Consider the following 22,570-nt stretch of genomic DNA (forward strand, 5'->3'; position numbering starts at 1 on the left):
AAAATATGAATGTGTACATGCAGCCGCTTAAGGACGAATTGCAAGAAGCCTGGGATAATGGGTTCAAGACATACGACGCCTTTAGCAAACGGAACTTCATAATGCGTGTCTAGTACATGTACTCGACGCATGACTTGCCGGCGTATGCGCTATTCGTTGGCTGGTGTGTGCATGGAAGGTTCCCGTGCCCCACATGCAAGGGAGCTCTTGAGTTTCGTTGGCTTCAGGCCGGTCGCAAGTTTTCTTGCTTCGACATGCATAGACAGTTCCTGGATCCTCGCCATAAGTTCAGGAAAGACAAGAAGAACTTCATCAGGGGTAGAGTTGTCAAAAACTCTGCACCACCTTCATTGACAGGCCAACAGACCCTGGATCAGTTAAACGCTCTCGAGCCAGATCCACAACGTCCAGGGTACTTCAAGGGGTATAATACTAAGCACGCGTGGACTCACAAAACATGCTTATGGGATCTGCCTTACTTCAAAGACCTCCTTTGCCCACACAACATCGACGTGATGCACACTGAGAAGAATATCGCCGAGGCACTTTTTCGTACATTGTTCGGCATAGATGGGAATTCAAAGGATAATACTAAGGCTAGAGTCGATCTGGAGGCGCTATGTGATAGGCCATTACAAAACATGAAAGAACCGAAAGGAAAGCAGAACTGGACGAAGCCAAAGGCATGGTTTAATCTTGGAAGGCCAGCTATGAGGGAAATTCTCTTGTGGGTGCAATAGCAGTTGATGTTCCCCGATGGGTATGCAGCGAATCTAAAGAGGGGAGCGAATCTTGATAAACTGAAGATATTTGGTCTCAGGAGTCATGATTGGCACATATGGATTGAGCGGGTAATGCCGGTAATGTTGCGTGGCTTCATCCCTGAGGATGAATGGCTAGTACTGGCAGAACTCAGCTATTTCTTCCGTGTTCTTTGTGCGAAAGAACTATCGCCTGGCGTGCTAGAAGAAATGGAAGAGTTGGTGCCGGAGTTGATCTGCAAGTTAGAGAAGATCTTTCCACCGGGCTTCTTTAATCCAATGCAGCATTTGATTTTGCATCTCCCGACCGAGGCAAGATTGGGGGGGGGGGGCCCGTGCAAAATCGTTGGTGCTACCCAACTGAGAGGATGCAGAAGACGCTTCGAGAAAAATGTAAAAATAAACGTAGAATTGAAGCATCGATGGCTGAGGCATTCATCACAGAGGAGGCGGCAAACTTCATAACAGCGCACTACGAAGCCAAAAATCGTCATTTGCATAATCCGAAGCCTCAGTACAATGCTGACGAGCCTAAAAAGGGTGGATCCAACCTCAGCCTATTCAAAGGGAATCTCGCACCAGCTAGTGTTTCACATCCAGTATCTTTGGATAACGAAGAATGGCGGACCATTTCGTTGTATATCTTCAACAACCTGGTAGAAGTGCGGCCGTACATCGAGTAAGTTCTCGGTACATTGTTTCGCAACTTCTATTTCCTTTGAACTACTCTTATTCCTGGATATGTCATACAGTCGATACGTCGCCATATTCTCGTATGGAGCGGAGATCCAAAAGGATTCCGTCGAAGAGTATGAGCTTCTCGCAAAGCAAGGAGGTGGCTATCCCGGTTTCATCTCTTGGTTCAAACAAACGGTAATTTCTATTAGACAATTTCATTTCATTCGCTAATTTGTGCATAATGCAACAATCCTTTCATATTAAACTTGTAGGCTAATTCAGAGTCTATGGACGCCGAATTGAGACAAGTCGCTAATGGTTTTGACTATAAGGTCCGTTCATTTGACAAGTACGACATCAACGGGTATCGCTTTCGTACCTATGGCAAAGAGCTATCTATGGCCGACCGAAAGTCTACAAATTGTTGTGTATCTGCTATTGGCGAAGGAGGTACCGAGTATTATGGGAGAGTTGAAGCAATTTATGAACTTCTGTTCTATGGTGAAAACCCACCGAATGTCGTAGTCTTCAAATGTTATTGGTTTCAGCCGAAGGAGACTAGAAGGACTCATGAACATATAGGGCTAGTTGAAATCAAAACTAGTATGACTGAGTCGTCAAAACCAAATGTGCAGTCTATGTGCGAGAAGATAGGTCAGACCACTCCGCCGATGCCAGTGATTGCTCCTAGGACCACGGTGAGTTTTATTTGAATGGACATTACTTGTTAGTCTTAACATTTGAGTGTCATCATGCTAACAAGACATTGGAAATTATCTTTGGTGCAGCGTAACTCCAGACAAGCATCGCACGATCCTTCTCCAGCTATCGACACGAGCCACCCCGCTCCTACACCTCCTGGATCTTGGTAAGTTTATCTAGTGTTTTGCTTAACACATGCATAAAGACCTAGACTTAGCTTTATTTCCTCCAATGCTTACCATAATGACCTAGACTTAGCTTCTTCTCCTCCAAAATGACTTAATAAGCTTACTGACCTCCAAAACCATCCATTTTACCTAAGTTAGCTCTAAAACGATCTGTACTTAGCTTACTTATGTCAAAAATTGCATAATCAGCTTAGTTAGCTCATAGACGATCCATTTTACCTAAGTTAGCTCTAAAATGACCCATTTTACCTAGGTTAGCTTATAAATGATCCAGTTCATCCAAGTTAGCTCAAAAATGACCCATTTTACCTAGATTAGCTCCTAAATGATCCATTTTACCTACGTTAGCTTTAAAATGACCCATTTCACCTAGGTTAACTCCAAAATGACCCATCTTACCTAGGTTGTCTCATAAACGATCCATTTCAACTAATTTAGCTCATAAATGATCCATTTCACCAAGTTAGCTAAAAAACTATCCATTTCACCTAAATTAGCTCTTAAATGATCCATTTCACCTAAGTTAGCTCAAAAAGATCCATTTCAACGAAATTAGCTCATAAATGATCCATTTCACCTAAGTTAGCTCAAAAACGATCCATTTCAACTAAGTTAGCTCATAAATGATCCATTTCACCTAAGTTAGCTAAAAAACGATCCATTTCACCTTAGTTACCCAAAAAACGATCCATTTGACCTTAGTTACCTAAAAAACGACCCATTTCAACTAAGTTAGCTCATAAATGATCCATTTCACCTTAGCTAGCTCATAAACAACCCATTTCAACTTAGTTAGCTCATATATGATCCATTTCACGTAAGTTAGCTCATAAATGACATACTCTTCTTGTTCTAGTCTTCTTCTTGTTCTACTCTTCTTGTTCTAGTCTTCTTCTTGTTCTACTCTTCTTCTTGTTCTACTCTTCTTGTTCTAACTTTCTTATTTTTCATTTTGCAGATTTCATTCACTTGACGAAAGCTTGCATAGATGGAGTGCTCCTTATCCCTTTCTCTGTTTCTTTTGTATCGTTGAACTATGCATATATCGTTGGATGAAACTATTGTAATATATATGGTTGGATGCCTCTATGTTGAACTTGTTATGTATGATGGAACTATGCATGTAATATATATGGTTGGATGATGAAGTTATGTGTTGGATATCTTATATGTTTGCTCTGTAATGGCCTTTTGAAATATATCTATATATGTCATATATATTTGTGATGAAAATTGTTGGATTTAATAAAAAAACAGATAAAAGAGCCAATATGCAGGCTCTTTGCCGTCTGCCACCGACGGCAACGGGCTCTTTGATGTCTGCCGCAGACGGCAAAGAAGACACGTGGCATCCAGCTGTGCTTCCTGGGAGCTGACCCATTTGGTCAGTTTGCCTACAGTGGCAGACGGCAAAGACTTTGCCATCAGTGGCAGACGGCAAAGAACCTGCACTTTGCCATCAGTGGCAGACGGCAAAGAACCTGCCATGTAGTGACGTGTAGATGACATCATACGGCGGACGGCAAAGACACTAGAAATTTTGCCGTCAGCGGCGGACGGCAAAGGCCTGCCGTTAGCCACTTAACGGACTGATAGCGCAATTATTGCCGTCCGCTCTCTTTGCCATCCGCCGCAGACGGCAAAGGGCCTTTGCCGTCAGCCGCCAGGAAGCAGACGGCAAAGTAGATGTTTACCGTAGCCTACTTTGCCGGAGCCTTTTGCCGTCCGCGGCTGACGGCAAAGGCCTTTGCCGTCCGCCGTTCATGCCTTTGCCGTCCGCCGTGGCAGACAGCAAAGTAGCTGATTCCTGTAGTGTATGCCGAAGAGCTCAAGTAATTCCTCGACAACGTGTAGTTGAACAGAGGTGGGGCACACATGATCATGCCCCCACCGCTCGCCGCACTTGAAACATAGGCCACGGGCACGCCTATAGTCTCGCAGCGTCTTGAGCTTGGTGGTGTCCACTCTTGCTGCTTCGGTGCCCCGCCGATCGGTTGCCCCTGCTACCATCGCGTTGGGACACGCTGGGGGTGGCGGGGGTGGCAACGGTCCATTGGCGCGGATCGGTGCATCGGGAGGTCGTGGCAGATGCTGACAGAGTGGTTCAGCACGACCACCATCCGCCACCTCTTCTTGGAGGAGAGCCAATGCGCAGGCCGTGTCCAAATCGGGTGGGCGCTGGACCAGCACCACCGCTCGATGTCCGGTCGCAGGCCCTCGACGAAGCGTCTCAAAAAGTAATACGGATGAATGGTGTCAGAATATGAACTCGGATGATTGATAATCAACACATTTCTCTATGTAATCTGCTACTGTAGAATCCTGTCGTACAGTATAAAATTGCCTAATCAACATTTGATGCCTATCATGACCGAAACGCGTGCAAAGTAATGCGGCAAACGAATCCCAGTCATAATCAGAGTTTTTTCTGGATCGATTGGAGCCAAATCGATACGGATCCAGAGAAGTTGAGGGCCGCCATAGGTAGCCAAAACGTGCGGTGTATACCGAACATCTGAAAGTATTGCTCACATAACGTTTTCCACAAATTCGGGTTCTCCCCAGCGAATTGTGGAAACGTGATGGATGGATGAGCTTGCCCCAACCCTGTCAGGAGCTGGCTTGCGTGTGCAAATGGAGAAAGCGGTGCCGTTGGAGGGATGGGATCAGACTGACCGTTGGCCGAGAGTGGCGGCGGCGTGCAAAATGACGCCGCCGGCAACCCCCGTGTGATGTCGAAGACGCCGTGGTCATGGGACCCGTGGATCGCTCCGCCCGCGCCTGGCTCGGGCCCAATGGGAGTCGCCGGGTGTGGAGACTGATGCTTCTCCGTCAGGAGCGCCACCGTAGGAGTTGAGGACGACGAGGGGCGCTCCTGCTGGAGCGCCGTGACCGCCGCGCCGAGCTTCGTGACGCGTTTCTCCAGATCTGGCCGCCAAGCGACCAGATCGTCGATCTTGGCCGTCTGGGCTTGGATCGTTGCTATGGATGCGGAGTGGGCGACTAGCGTAGCATCTAGTCGGTCGACGAAGGCCTAGATCGAAGGATCCATGGCTGCGAGATCGGATCGGGCCTGACGGATGCGCCGCGTTTCGATGAACTGGGCCAGTGTGGAGGCGGAAGGGAGGTGAGTGGTCTCTGATACCAGATGATAGGGACTACTTGTGGATCTATTAAGCGGTGGCAATTATCCGAGATACAAGCTTGATTCAATACACAAATGGCGAAGGAAGAACTAGGGTTCGGAGACAGAAGAAGTAGGTGGCCGCCGGGTTCGCCTTGATCCTCTGGATGCCTCTCCTGGGTGGTGCGGGTGCTGATAAGTAGTAGTCTGACTGGGCCTATTGGACCCAGTCTGGCCCAGCCACTCTTGCGTTGGCCTTGGCCTGTCGACGAGGCCGGCCCTCACCTGGTCCGTTGCCGATGGTACGTGGGGCCGGCATGTCAGGGGTAGGGACGTTGACATCATGCCACCGGCGTGTGGGGCCAGAGGGGGAGGCATCCTCCGTGGCCAGCGACGCCACGCCCGCGTCATCGAGCTCCGCCACCGACCTGGTGTTGGCAAGGGCGGTGAGTTCGAGTGGTGGTGGTGGAGGAGGGGCTTGATATGATTTCAAGGTGAATGTCCAGCCATCAACTGTTCTGCAACTTCTGCTGCTTCCAAAAGAGGGAGAGGTAATGCCATTGCCATAGTACTCTCCCCCTTGACCCTGCTTGCTCATGGAAACCCTGTAAGCTAGCCATTGTTTCTACCTTTGACGTGCTCATGTCATCTAGCAATCCCCGAATAGTTTACAAAGTCAGGATTCAACTGCATTATGAATATTCCTGTGGTTAGTTATCTGCCTTATTATTCCCGAGCAATTGGCTTCATATCTGGTCATTCAGTGCATCGATCAACTTATCCACACTTTTTTCTCTCTCTCACCGCTGCTATATTGCTCCAAAGGCTGCTCAGAACATTGCGAGATGACATTAGATGTTCATAGACGGAGTCTAATTAAGCCATCTAGTTCTATCCCCTCTACTTTCACCCACTCTTTCCACATCCGTCGATGAAGTGACAGTGAAACACAACTAGGAGTGTGATGCAAATATAAAGATCTCATTTCATCTATAACAGCTGCAAATGGAAGGTCTGACCGCAGACAAGTAAATGCAAGTCAGTATTTGAGAGTTGAGACTGGCTCTTGGGTGCTTAATTTTTTTTTGATCGGCAGAAGCCCGCTCGTTGGGGGTTTCCGTGCGGACCAAACCCTCAATGATCGGCAGAAGCAGGGCACGATCGCGCACCCCGGCGTGGTTCAGGCGGGGGACAAGCACCTCGTCGATGCCGCAATGGAGGACATGAGCAACGGAGGGTCGGAGGCATCAGGCATGGTGGTGTGGGAGAAGACCAAGGGCAGTCGCCTAGAAAGGGCGCCTCCTGGGAGCCATGCGTCCAACCAGAAGGCGGTGGTGCGCCTGTCCCCAACCTGGAATTTACATTAGATTTGCCTGCAAATATATCCATGCCTGTCTGCGTGAACCACACTTTATAAGTAGGAAGAAATTCTGTAGTGTGTCTGTGCTGTAACATCATGCCATCTTCTTCTCTTCAACTTGTTTTTAAATGTGATCCTTGTTTTGTGCACAGGTGTTTGTTTTGTAACGGTGCCGACCTTTAATCAGCTGAATAATCCACAGCATTGTTTCACAAACATTTGAAGACAAATTAATAAGCATTTAAATTACAGATAATGCCTGGTAGAACCGTAGAAGACAAGGCAGACAAATAAAACACAGATAAAATTATATGATTATCCTTTATCCTCACTGCAAACGATTTTTCATTCATTCAAGAAAGACAAAGTAGAAGTCCTACCTACCATGCCACATGCGGCCTTCCTCTATGACGGCATGTACTGTTCATGCTCAAACTGCTTTGGAACGGGGACGACAGTACATGCCACCATCCCCTATACTGACACATACCGTTTATGTGGTTGAACTGTAATTCATAAAATATAGTAAAATAAAAATAAAAAATCTGGATTTTTTGGCACCAAAGATCCTCAAGTGTACTAAGCTTTTTTTAGCTCGATTTGTTTGTTTTTCAGAGCTCTCCTATGTCATCTCAACACCAAAATTTGCATGCATCTAGAATATTGGATCATCTTTCGTGCCAATTTTTTTAATATGTTATTTTATTTTTCTACTGTTTTTTCATATTACGGTTCATCCTCCATGTTTTTGAATTTTTTTTGCTATTTTTTGAATTATGTTCATCCTTGCGAACATCACATGCCGCCATCACCATCAGGGATGGTGGCTGTAATGTGCGCCGCCCAGTACTGTCGTTGTTCATGGAAACTGTTGTTTCATATGAACTATACATGAATAGTACATGCTGCCATATGGGATAGCGGCATTTGCCATGTGTCACATGGCCAGCTAGCCGACAGGTTAGATTTGACAATAATATCGGCACGGGATCTTTTCTGCCAATTCGTTGGTGCGGGTGGTCCTTTATACAAAAAAGCATGATGGTACAGACGAGGGACTTGGACGTAGATCACTTGGAGTTTAATTCATTGTTTGATTTTCAGAATAATCATCCCTAACATTATATAACCACGGTTACAATGACTTGGTAGGTAAGAAACTTTAAAAGGAACTTAATAGACTTGGACTCTTAATAGACATGGATACAGTAGGGAAACCTTCTACGGGACTAAAACCCTACTATAAAAGTCTTAAACTCTTAATCCCTATTCTCCTGCGCCTGGGCCATAACACAGCGCAACACATACATTTTCTTTGCTATGGCGACAAAATTGGATAAAGGCACGTTGTACTTCATAAATCCTTCATCACCCAAGAAGAGCCTGTAGTCCTCAGCCTCTGACAGTGTTTGTTCTACCATTGATAATGCTTCCGTCATCCTGAATTCACTCAAGCAATCTGCATAACTAGAATTGCACTCCATCAAGTGTATGATTTGCTCAACTATCATCCTCCTGATCCCAGGACAATGACTGCTAGGTTTCATATTTTCATTCAGTGTGTCGATAAGCCTCTTCAGAAATCTCTGCTTAATCTGACCATTGTCCAGTTCACGGGTGAAGTCTTTAGGATTCACTTTACATATCTGTGAACTAAGCCCAATCAGGATCTCTAGTTCTGCCCCATCCGCGTCCATTATTCTTTCCCACACCTGTAAATGAGATGTACCGTTATCAGTAAAGAAAATGATGTATAGCTTTATCTAGCTATATAGTACAGTGGTAACTAAATGACCAAAAGTACTGGTCAAATTTTCATGATGACATGTCAAATATATGTAAAGCACTTGTTGCTTGAAGTACCGGGTCTCACCTCTCGTAAGGTATGACATAGCTCCTTCAGGTCTGAGTCTCTGAGCTCGGCTTCACTATGCAGGCACAGATTACGCAACATGCTTGCCGCAACATATATGTACCGTTTATCATGGATCAAGATTTTGAGTTCCTTCATGAACTCTGGCTCCTTCAGTATAACCAAGCAGTTTTGAACACTTTGTATTGTTAGCATTGCCAGTGCTTGCCCGGCGACCTTCCTTGACAAGTGATCAGGATTGGTACTCGTGGTTCCTTCTGCATTGAGAAACGCCTGCATCAGCTTGGTGATGATAATTTTGTTGCGACCAATCTCCTGCCTTGTTTTCTCATCAATGGCCATGTTTCTGAGGATTCCGGCCACCAACTTTCTTGATTCCTGGCTGCTCTTGTTGTTCCCCAAGATCTCTGCAAGGTTACTAAAGAGGAACGGATCTTGTGATATCTTGGACCGCAGTGTGATGCCGATTTTCCCGCCTATGCTTGTAAGCCTTTGCAGCACCTTCAATGATGATTTCACCAGGATCTTCTGTTGTGCCTCAGTATTCATTGTGTCACTTTTGAATCTTGTGAATCGTGTGATCTTTGGGATGAGGTCATCTGCTTTGCTGATTTCCACACAGTTGCCCTGGTCACAACCAGCAAGACTGTGTATAATTGACATGGCCAGTACAGGCAGAAGATCGTGGTCTATCGGCGGCAGCTCCTCGGGCATTGACCAGAATTCTAAAATCTGCTGCCAGCATCTGAGCACGCAGGAGTTCTGTTCGTGGATGCCAACTTGTTGAGTTGAGCTGGTTTGTGTTTCCAACATATTTTCGGTGTCCAGAAGTTGGCCTTGTCTCTGCAATTGGCTGTCAGCTGCCTCTTGTCCATCTTCTGTATTGAGAACTCGATCGTGTCTTTCTTCCTGTTCATCATCTGTGTCTAGGAGTGGATTTCCTCTTTTAAGTCTACTTTCAGTGTCAAGCAGTGCAGATACAAGCTGCATTGTACCAGGGATAGTGACAACACGAAGGTTCTTTGCAAGTTCTGCCACGACCTTCGCAGCATATAATCTGATATCTGTATTCTTTGGACTTGTCCCCCAATCCAACATTCTGATTATTCTGGCCATCATCTTGGTAGAAGTGGCGAGTTTTGAAAGGAGCTGTGCCTTGGTTGGTTCACTTTGCAGAAAGTGGTGCATCATTCGTATCCCGGTGAGCTGATTATCGGATGAATCCGACTTCACAGAATCCATGGCAAAGGTGCAGAGGCTGATCTTCTTCGGAGCAAGAACACCCCCTTGCTTGCATTTCTCTGACGCATATGCATAATACATATTGACAGATTCCATTCCCCACTTACCTTTAAATCCAACACGGTGGTAGAGGGAATTTTGAGGGATGAAAGAAAAGAACTCGAACATGCAGGCCATGGCATAGAATATTCCTTGTCCAAGCACCATCCCGTAGAAGATACTTAGAGACGGTCGAAGGTTTTGTTTGCTGGGTTTTCCATAACTAGAATTACCATTATTAATTGGTATAATCCGAAGTAATGCTAGAGCTATCCGCACAAGTGCTGCTGGAATCTGCAAGTTATGAAGTGATACTATCGCTAGAGCAACTATGATCATCACCAGTCGTTCATCAAACATGTAGACCTGCATCCCTATAGCAGCAATCATGCAAAAGTTTATAATTACTTGACGCCAAAATTCTTTTTTGCCACCTAGAACTCTGTCCACTAGTTTACTGATTCCTGTGAAGCTTAGATTGCCTATTGTTGTTACGAAAACTGCCACAAGTAGTACCCAGAACACTGCCCATTGAATCGTCGAGTGGTCTTTTGATATAGAGGGAGTTAGCAATACGATTCCAAGTAATGGGCTCCATAGTGATGCGGCAGGACGTATCTTATTCCATTTGTTTAGTTCCAGAGCTCTTGGAGTCACCTCAGACAATAACCGGCCAAGTACAACTACTATTGGACTCAGTAAGACCACAATACCAGCGATCAGGTACTTCTTCCAGAGGATTTGCAGAACACCACAAGAACATGCAGTCAGAGTCAGCCCACTCGAGTCAAGAGGGCTAAAAGCCCCTCTGGTGTTAAACAACAGTTGATAATCTAGTCTGCTCTTGCTGTCGCGACTGAACATCCTGAAAAATAAGATACCATATGCATATCCTATACATTGTTCTCTCTCTTTTGCTAGAGAAAAATAAGATTTTTTCGATAAAGGATGGATTTTATTAGCTCATAATGAAGCATCAAGAGGATACAAACACAATAAGCACACACCCGGCCTCTGCATAACTAGAATGCACACAGCCAACACTAACACACACAACACGCCAGCAAGTAGCAAAGTCACACGCGACCAAAGCTATGCGTAGGCGATGAAAAATAAAAAACCCAAGCGATCATATCCACGATCAGCAAATTACGGCAATGACCATATCCGCACCAGCTATCTCATGACACCACACGGACAACAAATTTCTTCAACAGCAACGCCTTCAGGAAGGGAGTGGCGCTCATGCACCATCGTCATCGGATCCAACAACAAATGCTAGAATCTAGATTTTCACCCTGAAGAATCAGTCCGAGCATAACCGAACAATGCCTTCAACAAGGTAACGACGTAAGAAAAACATCGCCATTGCCAGGTATAACAATTGGCCAGACCTAGGTTTTCACGCCGGAGCTCGAGACCGGGTGCACAAATAGCACCACCATCGAAGTCACTTATGTGTTGTCGCTGTTAAACACATTATATGTCACGTTACATTGTGCACCCGGAGGAGCCCCGCACCTATACCTGTGCCGCACCTAGAGATAGAGATAGATAAGTTAGGTAGTTCAAATATCTCTTGTAACCTACTCTATCTTCTTATCTCTTGTCCTCCAAGTCTCCTGTAATATCTCAACCATCTTGTATGCGCTATCAGGGATCTTGCGCCCCTGCCTATAACATGCAACACGTCCCCTCGCACCGAGGTTAAGACGTTTCCACATCTTGCACATGGTAATCAGAGCCATTCTTCTTCCCATCTAGTTTTCATCTAATTCCAGTCGCACCACCCGAAACATGTCTTCCTCCTCCGGCGCATCTCACCCTAACCTCAGTGGGCAGGTGATTGAGAAACTCTCCCGCACGAATTACGTGTTATGGTGCACACAGATCACACCACAACTTCGTGGCGCCGGTGTCTTCCAATACGTTGATGGCACCTCGCTGGAGCCGACCAAGCTTCAAGCCGCCAAGGATAAGGACGGCAAGGACACGTTTGTGCCCAACCCTCTCCACCCCATCTGGGTCCGGGAGGACCAGCAGGTGCTTGGCTTCCTGCTGAGCAACCTCTCCAAAGAGGTGCTCGTCACGGTGACCGCGGTCACCACGGCGCACACGCTCTGGACGATGCTGGCGGGCATGTACTCGTCGCAGTCGCTGAGCCGCGTCAACAACATCCGTACCTCGCTCATCAACGCGCAGAAGGGCAACCAGTCCGCCGCCGCCTACTTCGCCACCATGCGCGGTCTCGCGGATGAGCTAGCGGCGGCAGGTAAGCCCATCCAGGACGACGAGCTGATTTCATACATCCTTCATGGGCTAGACCAACAGTACCAGCCCCTCGTCTCCTCTCTCGACGCCCGCGTCAACCCCGCCTCCCTCGACGAGATCTTCTCCATGCTCAGTAACTTCGACCAGCGCATGGTGCACTTCCAGAACTCCGGCGGCGGTGGCTTCAAGTCCTCTGCCAACCTTGCAGCCCGTGGTCGTGGCGGCCGCTCCCGCTACCGTGGCCGCGGCAAGGGCAGGGCCAGTGGCGTCAGGACCGGCAACAATGGTGGAACCAGTGGTGGTGGCGCTCGTGGAAACAGGGGTCGCCGCGGTGGCGGCGCTGGCCGAACCCGCCCGGACGCCCCACGTTGTCAGATCTATGGCAAACCAGGCCACACCGCCAGAGACTGCTGGTACCGCTACGATGAAGACGAGGATGATGCTCAAGATGATGACAAGATCACTGCAGCGGCGGATGGATCCTACGGCGTCGACACCAACTGGTACCTCGATAGCGGCGCCACCAATCACCTCACTGGAGAGCTCGAGAAGGTAACCCTACGTGAGAAGTACCATGGCAAGGATCAAATTCACACCGCCGATGGTGCAGGTATGAGCATCAGCAACATTGGTCATTCTGTTATACACACCCCTCATCGTAAGATTCATCTTAAAAAAAATTTGCATGTTCCTAGTGCCAACAAAAACCTCCTTTCAGTTCATAAAATTACACTTGACAACCATGTCTTCATTGAATTTCATCCCTTTTTCTTCTTGATCAAGGATCTGGCCACGAGGAAAACCCTCTATCGAGGTAGATGCGTTCGAGGACTCTACCCGTTCCTTCCGGAGTTTAGAAGACATAATAAACAAGCCTATGGTGTTGTCAAGCTTTCTTCAACACGGTGGCACGATCTTCTAGGACATGCTTCATTTTCTTTAGTTGAACGCTTGCTTAGGAAAAATAAGCTCCCGTTCGTTGGTGAGCCTCATGTTGGAACTATTTGTGATTCATGCCAAAGAGCAAAAAGTCATCAATTGCCTTATCCTGTTTCTACAAGTGTTTCTACTCAATCACTTCAGTTAATTTTCTCAGATGTTTGGGGTCCTGCCCCTAGCTCAGTTGGTAGACACACATATTACGTTAGTTTCATTGGTGACTATAGCAAATTCTCTTGGATCTATCTTCTTAAGAAACGATCCGAAGTCTTTCAAGTCTTTAAAAAATTTCAAGCACTTGTAGAACGAAAATTTGATCGCAAAATCCTTGCGGTACAATCTGATTGGGGAGGGGAATACGAAAAGTTGAATTCCTTCTTCCAAACTCTTGGCACATCTCATCATGTTTCCTGCCCTCACGCGCACCAACAAAACGGCTCTGCCGAGCGCAAGCACCGTCACATAGTTGAGGTGGGTCTTGCCCTCCTAGCCGGTGCTTCTATGCCCCTTAAATTTTGGGATGAAGCGTTTCTCACCACCGTTCACATTATCAATATGCTTCCTAGTTGTGTCATACACAACGAAACTCCCATGGAACGCCTTCTTCACACCAAACCCGACTACAAGTCTCTCCGTGTCTTTGGGTGTGCGTGTTGGCCCAATCTTCGTCCATACAACAATCGCAAATTGATGTTTCGATCAAAACAGTGTGTCTTCCTAGGGTATAGCGCTCAACACAAGGGTGTAAAATGCCTTGATGTATCCTCTGGCCGTGTATACATTTCCCGTGATGTCGTGTTTGATGAGACTAAGTTTCCCTTTGCTCACCTTCATCCCAATGCGGGTGCACTTCTCTGAAAAGAAATTCTACTTCTTCCTTCTCATCTCACTAGCTTTGATCACGGGGGTGATAACTGTAATGATCAACTTTTGACTGACCCTCTTAATACCACGCATGAGCATGATGATGATGCAGGAGAAAGCAGAGAAAAAAACGGCAGTCAAAACGATGAAGAAATGTGCCCTACGGGGCCATATTTCATGTGTCCAGGCGAAGGGAGCAAATCCCCCTCGGGATCCGTCCTGCCAGGCACAGCGCCGCCCTTGGGATCGACGCACTCAAACGCGGCAGGTGGGTCAGGTGGATCCGCCTCAGACTCCGCGTCGGCCGAATCAGGTGCGATCAAGCGCGGGCCGACGCGCGCTGAAAGCGACATTGACACGGCCACCCGGCGCGCTGCGGATGGGGGACACGCTCCCTCTGCCCCGCGCCAACCAGCAGACGACAGGTGGCCTGGTGCCACTGGGCCTTCGGCGGCTCGGTTACCGGCCCAGCCGGTCTGCTACAAACGGCGGGACTTGCGCCACCCGGCCGCTGCAGGTCCGACCGGCGCGGGATCCCGCGCTGATACGCCGCCCACGCCACCTTGCGCCAATGATGAGGCGTGTCGGGCGCGGCAGCTGGATCAGGCAGATCCGCCTCAAAATCTGGCGAGGGGATCTTCTGTGCCGGTCGTAACGCATGTGCCTTCGCCCACGCCCTCGTCTGCCGCAGAAGATCTGACTCAGGAGGATTCGGCGGCTGCAACTGTGCCAGCTTCTGCCGTGGGATTTTCTGTGGCAGAAACATCAGGCACAACATCTCGCGTCGTACACGACTACTAAAAGGGGTAAAAAAACCTATAACTACAAACATATTACAAAATATGGTATGGTATGTTCTACAGGTGAACCCGGTGAACCCCACAATCTTGAAGAAGCTTTGAATGATGAAAAGTGGAGAAAGGCCATGAATGAAGAATTTGTGGCGCTACAAAAGAATAAAACATGGCATTTGGTCCCTCCACAGAAAGGTAAAAATCTCATAGACTGCAAGTGGGTCTTTAGAATCAAGAGGAAGTCAGATGGAACTATTGATCGGTACAAAGCTAGATTGGTTGCAAAAGGATTCAAACAACGTTATGGCATAGACTACGAGGACACGTTTAGTCCTGTTGTTAAAGCTGCCACTATTCGCCTTGTTTTGTCTATTGTTGTTTCCAGGGGCTGGAGTCTCAGGCAACTGGATGTTCAGAACGCGTTTCTCCATGGTGTTCTGGAAGAAGAGGTGTACATGAAGCAACCTCCTGGGTTTGTGAACAAAAATGTTCCTTCTTACATTTGCAAACTTGACAAATCATTGTATGGGTTGAAGCAAGCCCCACGTGCATGGTATTCACGTCTCAGTAACAAGATGCAACAGCTTGGTTTTGTTCCTTCTAAGTCTGACACCTCACTGTTTATTTACAACAAGCACAACACATACATATTTGTACTCATATATGTTGATGATATAATTGTCACAAGTTCATCAGATGAGGCTGTCACAGGGCTCTTGAAAGATCTCAGCTCAGAGTTTGCTCTCAAGGATCTCGGAGACTTGCATTATTTCCTAGGGATTGAGGTGAAGAAGCATGAGGATGGACTTCATCTCTCTCAGGAAAAGTATGCGGCAGATCTGGTAAAGAAGGCAGGTCTACAAGGTTGTAAGCCCTCACCTACTCCTATGTAAAATTCAGAAAAAATATCTCTTACAGAAGGACAGCTTTTGAGTCCAGATGATAGCACAAAGTATAGGAGTCTGGTGGGTGCACTCCAATATCTCACACTTACTAGACCTGACATTTCATTTGCTGTCAACAAAGTCTGTCAGTTTCTCCATGCACCTACCTCAGTTCACTGGACTGCTGCTAAACGTATTGTTTGCTATGTCAAGAATACTGCCAATGTTGGTCTGAATTTCAGCAAGTCATCCTCTACACTTGTAAGTGCTTTCTCAGACTCTGACTGGGCAGGTTGCCTTGATGACAGAAGGTCCATTGGTGGTTTTGCAATTTTCTTTGGCCCAAACTTAATATCCTGGTGTGCAAGAAAACAAGCCACTGTTTCCAGGTCCAGTACAGAAGCAGAGTATAAGGCACTGTCAAATACCACAGCTGAGATCATATGGGTACAATCCATGTTAAAAGAACTTGGTGTCAGGAGTAATCAAGTTCCTTGTTTATGGTGTGATAACTTGGGTGCTACATATTTGTCTGCCAATCCAGTATTTTATGCCAGGACAAAAGCATATTGAGATAGATTTTCACTTTGTGAGAGAAAGGGTTGCCAAGAAGCAACTTCAGATTCGGTTTGTGCACTCCAGAGATCAAATTGCAGATGGATTCACCAAACCATTATCTACAAGAAGCTTTGAAGATTTTAAACATAATCTCAACTTGATGAAGTTGTGATTACGGGAGGACGTTAAACACATTATATGTCACGTTACATTGTGCACCCGAAGGAGCCCCGCACCTATACCTGTGCCGCACCTAGAGATAGAGATAGATAAGTTAGGTAGTTCAAATATCTCTTGTAACCTACTCTATCTTCTTATCTCTTGTCCTCCAAGTCTCCTGTAATATCTCAACCATCTTGTATGCGCTATCAGGGATCTTGCGTCCCTGCCTATAACATGCAACACGTCCCCTCGCACCGAGGTTAAGACGTTTCCGCATCTCGCACAATCGCCACCACTTCTCCACGATCCCAACAACTACATGCGATGTGATTGATGTCGTTGCACAACCATTCCTTTGCGTCAAGTCGCTGCCCATAGTTTGCATTTCACCGTCGAAGTCAACCATTAGCCTGGAAAATAGACGTTTTGATGACCGTCGACATCGTGGAGCCGTAGGAGTCGCTGCAGCACACAACCAATTGGATATGGATCACCGCAACCAAGCTATCCAGATATGAATCAAGGTAGTCACATCGGATCAATCACGAAGGACGCCGAAGCTGCGGCTGCCTAACAATAGACCTGGCCGCCGCGCCATCCGCATGGACGAGGATTCCTGGACTCCCGCGTGGCCGCGGCAGCAGTGAGGGCAGTGATGACCTGGGCAGACCGAGCTTCCCCGCACCAACCATTAGCCGGATTACCATTAGCCGTCGGTCATGCCCGTCCGAGGGCCCCACCCGCACAGCACAGATCAGGGGCCAGCAGATCCAGATCCTTGGGCGGGACCGCGGGAGGACGATGCCCAGGCCACATGGCCCAACGACGCCGCGCGCCGGCGACGAGCTACGATCCAAGCCACAGCACAGATCCCACAGCGGCGAGCACCTCCGCCTCCGCCAAACAGCTCCATTTGATGTCGTTGTCCTCTGCGCTCGCAGAGAAGGTAGGCTGGAGCCACCACACACCCTCCACCTTCGGTGAAAGGGCAGCGCCGCCGCCGCCACCTGCGGCCGGCAATGACGGCGGCGAGTACAGATCTTGGAAGGATGTGCTGCTGGCTAGGTTCGTGGGGGCCTCCGGAGTCGCCCGAGCGTGCGACCCGGGAGAAAAATAAGATAACCGGCCAATATCAACATCCTCTTCTTCAGTAATAGTATTTTATAGGTTCGTTGACGGTGAGCTTAATCATCTGGTAGAATTTCTTCTGCATCCACCTGTTTGCCAGTGAAGTGCACCAAACACCAAGAGAAATATGTATATTATTGTGGTATATGCTTATATATCCACCAGTTTGGTGTGATGGGTCTGAAGAACTAATGGTTGTGTGATATGTTTAGGGACACAATTTATGAAAATCTAACATATGTGATCTATTAATCAGAAGAAGGGTTCACTTAAATCAATGACCATATGTTTCTGTGTGGAGATCTAAAGATTGTGATATGGTTGGGTATAGTCATGAGGATCTAAGGGATGTGATCTATAAAATGGTCCATTAAATCAATGGCCATATGTTTTGCTTTTTTGTGAGATTTTCTAGTTCATCTCTCTATTCTTTTTTGTATTGTGCTTTTAGTATATGATAATATATAGATATACTTGCTTGAGGTATGGTTGTTCTTGTTGGGTTTAACCACGAGTCCTGTCCAAGCAGGACAGGAACAAGTCACTATATAGGTATAGGACTACTAGGTACAAAGTATTTTGTAACAAAGTAATTGGCTATGCTAATACAATTAATGAAGCTTCTTTTAACGGAAATAGTTTGTTGACAAACGGGACCCGGCTAGCTACCATACGATCCCAACACATAGACATTTGCATACCAAGCTTAAGACAACGAACGCATGGAGGAGGAGGACCCACAGTAAACTCAATACTAGTGAGACTGACAGACGGGGCAATAATTTTGGACTACTACTCAGGTCTATAGTTTTAGAGATACCTCTGATTTTAGGCCAGCAAGCTGCCGCAAAGCAGTAAGAACTGTGTACGCATGTGGTCTTGGAACGCTTGGTTCCAGCACACACGTACTGTAGATACCCAAGGGATGCATTAGCATTGGTTGCTTACTAGTGATTCTTATTTGGATCTTGTGGTTTTTTACTAGCACTAAAATTCTGTCCAACGAGGAATCACAGCGAGGCTGAGTGTACAATAATATTGCTACTAATCAGGAACAAATGGTCAGTGCTATTGCAGATGCATTTGGACTTGCGTGGCAGTATAATAATAATTGTACTGTTTTGAATACTGTTTGTTCCAGCCGCCGGCTGCAGCTCATGTACGATAACTTTCAGGGAATTGCATGGCAATAGTATATGGAAAACACTATCAATTAGCCGGCTCAAAACACGAGCGCGTCCGCTACCTTCTCTATGCTACACGTGTCTCTGTAGGCCTCACGAACCTTATCTCCTCCCCTTTCTCAGTCTTATCGCATCCTCTTTTTTCTTCCCACCTGTAGTGGCCATAGCTGAGTGAAGCTCGCACATGTAGGGCTAGGTACGGTGGAGCTTGTGCAGTGTGCACTCTGCGGTTCCGGCGTGCTACCGTGGATGGTGCAGCTGGGGCGACATGCGTGGCGCGGAGCGAGGCAGGAAGGGCCTGGTCCGAGTTTGAGCTTCTCCGCGGCCATGGCCATGGCGGCCGGACTTGGATGGGCAGATTTTTTTTTTAACAAGGTATTTTTGTTGTGGATTTTTGCAGCATCGACGGTGTTGCAAATGGTGATGAACGACGGTTATGCTCCTGTGCTATGCATCGGCAACAACGGTGTTTTCTCCACATCATTTCATTGCAGAAATTTCTACAAAGTTATCTATGTTGCAAAAGTTCTTCCGCAATATCGCTGATGTTGCAAAAATGTGAAGACGAAAAATATCTGCAACATGACCTCCATTGCAAAACTCCTTTTGCAACATTATCTATGTTGCAAAAGATGAACTCAGTGATAGACGTTTTTTTCTGCAACACAACCTTGCAAATAAAATTTCCGCAACATGACCTTTGTTGAAAAAATAACGTCTCAAGCTAAAAAAAATACGCTTTGGATGATTTTGCAACGAAGCCACTATTGCAGATCGAACATTGCAACAATCAGTTTGTTGCAATTCACGACACACACATTTTGGGAAGATCCAATGGTTATTTTTGTGTCAACCGGATGGCCCCAAAGGCAGCGGATGTTTTTTTTTTCTATCCACCGGCTGACGCGTAGCGTCGCCCATAGTATATAGTACTCCCTCCGTTCACGATGTTTTGGATATATATTTCAATATAAACTATATATGGGATGAAATGAGTGAACAAACACACTAATATATGTTCATATACATCTGATTCAGAAAAATGTTAGAATATCTTATATTCGTGAACGGAGGAACCAACAAATACGTACTAGGCTAGGAATATAATTACAAACGGGGAGTGGGCGGCTATGATAACATGCCTGTTGCCCGAGCTCCAAGTGGCATCTCTAATGGCTTCAGTTATAATCTAGTACCCCCTCTATAGTAATCCAAACAATCTTATATTTTTTTATAGAGGGAGTATAAATTAAAAATATACAAAAGATTTTCTCCAGTTGTTTCCATCTGTATATTGCAATGTTTTAGAACCATATGTATCTTGCATTGGAGGTGTTTTTCCAACACAAAAGAAGTTATGATAGTTAATACGTACTTCTTTTCTTCATAAATATAAGATGCTCTAACTCATTTCAGTTAGTATATAGTCCATATTGAAATATCCTAAACATCTTTTATGTGTGAACGGAGGGAGTACTTAGGCAATCATACATAAACATTTGGTGGTAAAATACGAACCTTTACATTTTATCTGTATATAGAAGTGGTTGTTGCAGCATAAGTGCTGAATACTGGTCGTTTGGACCGTATCAATTTGTATTTTGCATGCAAGACGCATTTGATCCTAACTTTCAAGCAAAATATGAAAGGATGCTTGTAAGCTTGTTATAGTATATGGTGTTGCAGTTTTTTTTTTTTTTTGAATGTGGGAATGACCCTCGGTTTCTGCATTCGAGTGATACACACAATCATATATTATTAATTATTTAGGGTTGCCAAGCTAAATCTAGCACCGATGCGAATCGAAGGGTCTTATAAGAAAAATAAAAGCCTAGGCATATATAGCTAACCTTCGATGACACTTGATGCAGCAAGGATATGTAAGAGTAAAATTTGGAGGCTGCAAACTTAATTTAGAAGGTGCTATATGTAACAATCTTTGTACGTTATATACATACCTTGCGGCCTCTAAGAAAATTAAGATTGTTGCGAACATAAAATCATCGTCGCGGAGGTCACTGGCGTAGCCGCCGAGCAGGACGGTGGTGGCCCACGTGAATGCCAGCGTACCAAGCGCGTTGCCCATTCTCTCGAGCATCACGACGGCACGAACGAAGCGATTCAGCCGCTTCTCCGGCTCGTCGACCTTGCCTTGCCCGGAGCCGCCATTTGTTATCTGGACAAGGTGCTCACGGCCGCCGCCTCCTCCTCCATCGCCGGCCATTGGTGGCATATTAGCACTTCCGCTCAAAGAAGCGAACCAATGTCACTAGTGGAGCTGGCTTCACAGAATGACAATGTCACAATGGGCAGAGCAGCTTCTTCGGAACATAAAGGCTTTGGATTCTCGTAAACTACACAATGTACATTGCGACAGCTCGCCGGTCAGTGGGGTGGGCCAGCAACGCCAAAGGCGTTCTCCTGTTCCTGATCATTTTGTACCGCGCAACTGTGGAAAAAGAAGAAAACCCAGACGTGCACTGCGTGCGTGACAGGTACTACTATTTTTTGTGCGTACGATGACAGGTACTCCCTCCGGTCCTTTTTCTCTGCATATAAAAATTGTCTGAAGTCAAACTTCGTAAAGTTTGATCATATTTATATGAAAAAATATTAACATCTATAATGCTAAATTTATACAATATGAAAACTAAGGTCATGACGCATCTAATGTTGTTGATTTCACATTATGAATATTGGTATTGTTTTCTATAAACTTGGTCAAATTTTACGAGGCTTAACTTCAGACAAATCTTATATGCGAACTAAAAAGGACCGGAGGGTGTACTTTGATTCCGCTGTTGAATCACCACAGCCACCCCGTCCTTCAACGCTTTGCTCGGTGCCCCCACAGTGTACTTACTAATTCAGCTTGTAGGGCATGTACAATGGTTCTATTTTAAAAATGCCAACTAGGATAAATAATAAGGTGGAGAAGAGAGAAATCATAAGAAAAGGCGATGATCTCTTAGCACAATACTCTATCATGTTTTTAAAAATAGCTAGTTATTGGAGATAAGACTAAGAGATGACCCATTGTAGACATGATTTTTTATCATTTCTAAATTACATGCAAGACTTAAGATAAGACTATCTTATCAATCATTATACATGCACTAAAATAAAAACAAAGGAGGGGTTCCTTCTCGCGAACAGTTAGGAGAGGTGTTTGAGTGACGATCTCATTGTTCCCCGCGGCTGCCGGCGAAGCCGTGGGTTCTCTTTTCTTCTGCCAGCTGCTCCGGCGGCAGGAGGGTGGGGGAACCACATATCTATGTTGTGGTGTGTATATAGGGTGAGGATAGGTAGTTCTGGCCGGCGGCGCTTGAGAGGCGGAGGTGATACCGGAGTGAATAATGTTGCCGCCCTGGTTCCCCTCTACAATTTTGCCCTATGGGGCTTCATCGTCAAGCTTGCGCCTTTCGGTGCTCGGGGATCTCCAGATCCGGCGAGCTTCTGGTTCCTCTGGGAAGTCGGCAAGGCGATGCCGACGACCACGCATGGTGGGGATCTTGTCCTTCGGCCCCGTCTTCGTCGCATCATTGCCTCTTCTTGGCGGTATAGGGATCATGAGGTGGTATGTAAGAAGTGCCTCTCGTCTGCTGGCTCTTGATGTAACGTTGGTTGTGTCTCTGCTGATGGTGTCGACTGCTAGCCATCTTTTTTCAGGGGCATACACAAGGGACTTTGCAATAGCTTCATATTTTCCAGGGTGCTTGTTCTTCGGAACCTTAGAGCATCTCCACTCACCCCCCCCCCACCCCCGCCCACCCCAATAGGCCCCTAGGCCCCCTTTTTAGCGCAGGCGGCAAAAAAAGG

The 22,570-nt window shown here is 46.4% G+C and overlaps 1 protein-coding gene across 1 annotated transcript; it reads right to left on the reverse strand.

The window, feature by feature from the left end:
• Positions 1-7,872: 7,872 nt before the first annotated feature.
• Positions 7,873-21,023, reverse strand: LOC123184861 (uncharacterized). The gene is made up of 3 exons (XM_044596906.1): positions 20,710-21,023; positions 8,687-10,832; positions 7,873-8,525 (listed from the first exon to the last, which is right to left on the reverse strand). The coding sequence occupies exons 1-3, from the start codon at positions 20,982-20,984 to the stop codon at positions 8,073-8,075; spliced, it is 2,874 nt and encodes a 957-aa protein (XP_044452841.1). The 5' UTR covers positions 20,985-21,023; the 3' UTR covers positions 7,873-8,072.
• Positions 21,024-22,570: the final 1,547 nt, after the last annotated feature.

This window comes from Triticum aestivum, chromosome 2A (assembly GCF_018294505.1).
Source record: "Triticum aestivum cultivar Chinese Spring chromosome 2A, IWGSC CS RefSeq v2.1, whole genome shotgun sequence".
NCBI lineage: Eukaryota > Viridiplantae > Streptophyta > Magnoliopsida > Poales > Poaceae > Triticum > Triticum aestivum.